This window comes from Microtus ochrogaster, unplaced genomic scaffold (genome assembly GCF_000317375.1).
Source record: "Microtus ochrogaster isolate Prairie Vole_2 unplaced genomic scaffold, MicOch1.0 UNK15, whole genome shotgun sequence".
In the NCBI taxonomy this organism is placed as follows: Eukaryota; Metazoa; Chordata; class Mammalia; order Rodentia; family Cricetidae; genus Microtus; species Microtus ochrogaster.
Window position 1 is genome coordinate 4,846,187 of NW_004949113.1, and position 2,160 is coordinate 4,848,346.

Below are 2,160 nucleotides of genomic sequence, written 5' to 3' on the forward strand. Positions count from 1 at the left end.
GTCTGATCTGGTCTTGACCAGTCTCTGACTTTCTCCCTATGTTGTCTGTGTGTGTGTGTGTGACCGATTTCCAGGCCTCTCTTGGTTTATGTAAACAAACTTCTTTCATAATGTTCTCTGGCGTGTTTTCAACCTTCACGTGTATGGTGCAGTCTTGGTGTTTCTGGTCCGGATCTGCAGGGTCTCCAGGTACTGAGCACAGGGCCTGTGTGGTCTGTCCATGAGTTCTTAGACCAGTGGTTCCCTACACTTTATCCCTTTGCCTCTTCCTATTCTTTTAAGAATCTTTCTCAAATATTATTGTTTTTATAACATGAGGAAAATATTCTTTTATTTTGCAGTTTATTTGCTTTTAGTTCTGTCCTGGATACTGTGTTGCTCAGACCCAAAGAAAAGAATGATGTAGAGTATTATAGTGAGACCCAGGAGCTACTGAGGACAGCAATAGTTAATCCTCTGAGAATGTAAGTAGAAGACTTGTGTTTTATCTTTAGTTGGTGTTCTGTTTACTGTTTTCTTGTATAGTAATTAATTTATGCTCTGTACTCATGTAGTAAAAAAAAAAAAAGAAGTTAGTTCTCATGAAATACTGACTTTTTAAAACCTTTATTTTTCGTCCTTTGTTTATGTGTTTTTTAGTCTGGGCAGTGCATTCTGTAAAATGATGGGACTCATTTGGAATCATGCACTACAAGGTAGCAATGACATTGCACTAGAAACAAGTGAGGTATATTAAAGTGACATGGTATTTTGTTTGTTTAAAAGAATTTATTTAGGTCTTTTTTTATTCCTTTACTAAAGTAGTTGTAAATGCCGAAGACCATGTAGGAAGACTTTGATACATGATGGTGATGAGTGATGACTTCACAAGGCGTTTATGTGATGAAGAGTTAGGTTAGCCAGTGATCAGGAAACAGGTCAGGGCATAGAGAACAAACTATACAATTTAAAGTCCAACTATGATCAATTTAAACTTTGTGATACACATTTCTTAACAATGAAAATAAAAATTAATGTAATATATTTAAAAATAACAAAATATGGAACTATAAGGATTATTCCAAATGACATACTGTGTCACATAGCTAAGAAAGTAAATTAAAAGTGAAACAAATTTCTCTAGATACTGTTTGCCTTACTTTTCTAATCATCTTATCCTTTAATTATGTGCTTTGATTTTAATATTAATTATTTTGTCTTACACAAAGTTTAAACTCTCAGATTTTTCTTTCCTATGTAAATTACACTAGAACAGCACAGGTCAAATCTTAACTACAAGGCATATTATCACAACCTTCCTTCTTTTTAAAATACTGTCAATGCATCAGTAAACGTTTTTTGCATACGATTGCCCAACTAGTCCAGAATCATAGTTATTCTAATTTTGTCACCAGTCTATAGAAAACACTTGCTGCATGGGCTATGAGACCAAGGTGCATCTTGCCAGGCGTGGTGGGATATACCTGTAATCCCAGCACTTGATAGCTCAAGAGGCTAAGGCAAGATCAGTAGCTCAGAAATTTGAGATATATTTCTTGTGTCTACAAATGTCATATCTGTTTGGACAGAGGTTTTGCTTTCTGTATTGGAAGCGCCCACAGGCAGAGATCCTGTTTTATTTGTTTATTTTTGCTGTTGTTAGGTTTTTTTAATCTCCTTTTGTATTTTTGGTTGCCCTACCTATAGCATTACACAAGTGGTAGGTGTTTAGTGTTTGCTGATTGCAAAGAGCTACCAAGTAAGTGGATAGTCGCTCTAAAAAGTGGGTACACAGTATGATTAGCTGGCTCTGACTTGTTCTTGTAAGCCCATGGTCTCCTATAGTCAAACAAAGAGAATGTCATAATTATGTTGACTGTTTGATTTCAGACTTTAGATTTTTAGTATCTCATCAGTTCCCTTTTCCATGTCTCTTATCCTGTGTATAAGAAGGGCTTTATAAAATTTGGATATCCTATTTTATAAAATAAGTGTTTTAATATAATAAGCAAATGCCATTTAAAAATTGTTTCACCCAGGCTTCATAAAAAGTTCACAATTGTATTAGTACATGGTAGTTATTTTTAAGGTGTTTAATAGTATCTGGAAACAATTCTGATTCTCAGACTTTCACTTTTCAAACTTCTGTAAGAAGCCTACAGTTGTTTCTTAAAAATAAAT

At 34.4% G+C, this 2,160-nt stretch overlaps 1 protein-coding gene across 1 annotated transcript in view; it reads left to right on the plus strand.

The window, feature by feature from the left end:
• The window catches only part of Cyld (CYLD lysine 63 deubiquitinase), a 41,260-nt gene that overhangs the window by 28,906 nt on the left and 10,194 nt on the right, over positions 1 to 2,160 (plus strand). The window contains exons 8-10 of the mRNA XM_026789180.1: positions 181 to 212; positions 319 to 464; positions 640 to 722. Of these exons, the coding sequence (XP_026644981.1) occupies positions 181 to 212; positions 319 to 464; positions 640 to 722 (261 nt within the window). The remainder of the gene's footprint in view (positions 1 to 180; positions 213 to 318; positions 465 to 639; positions 723 to 2,160) is intronic.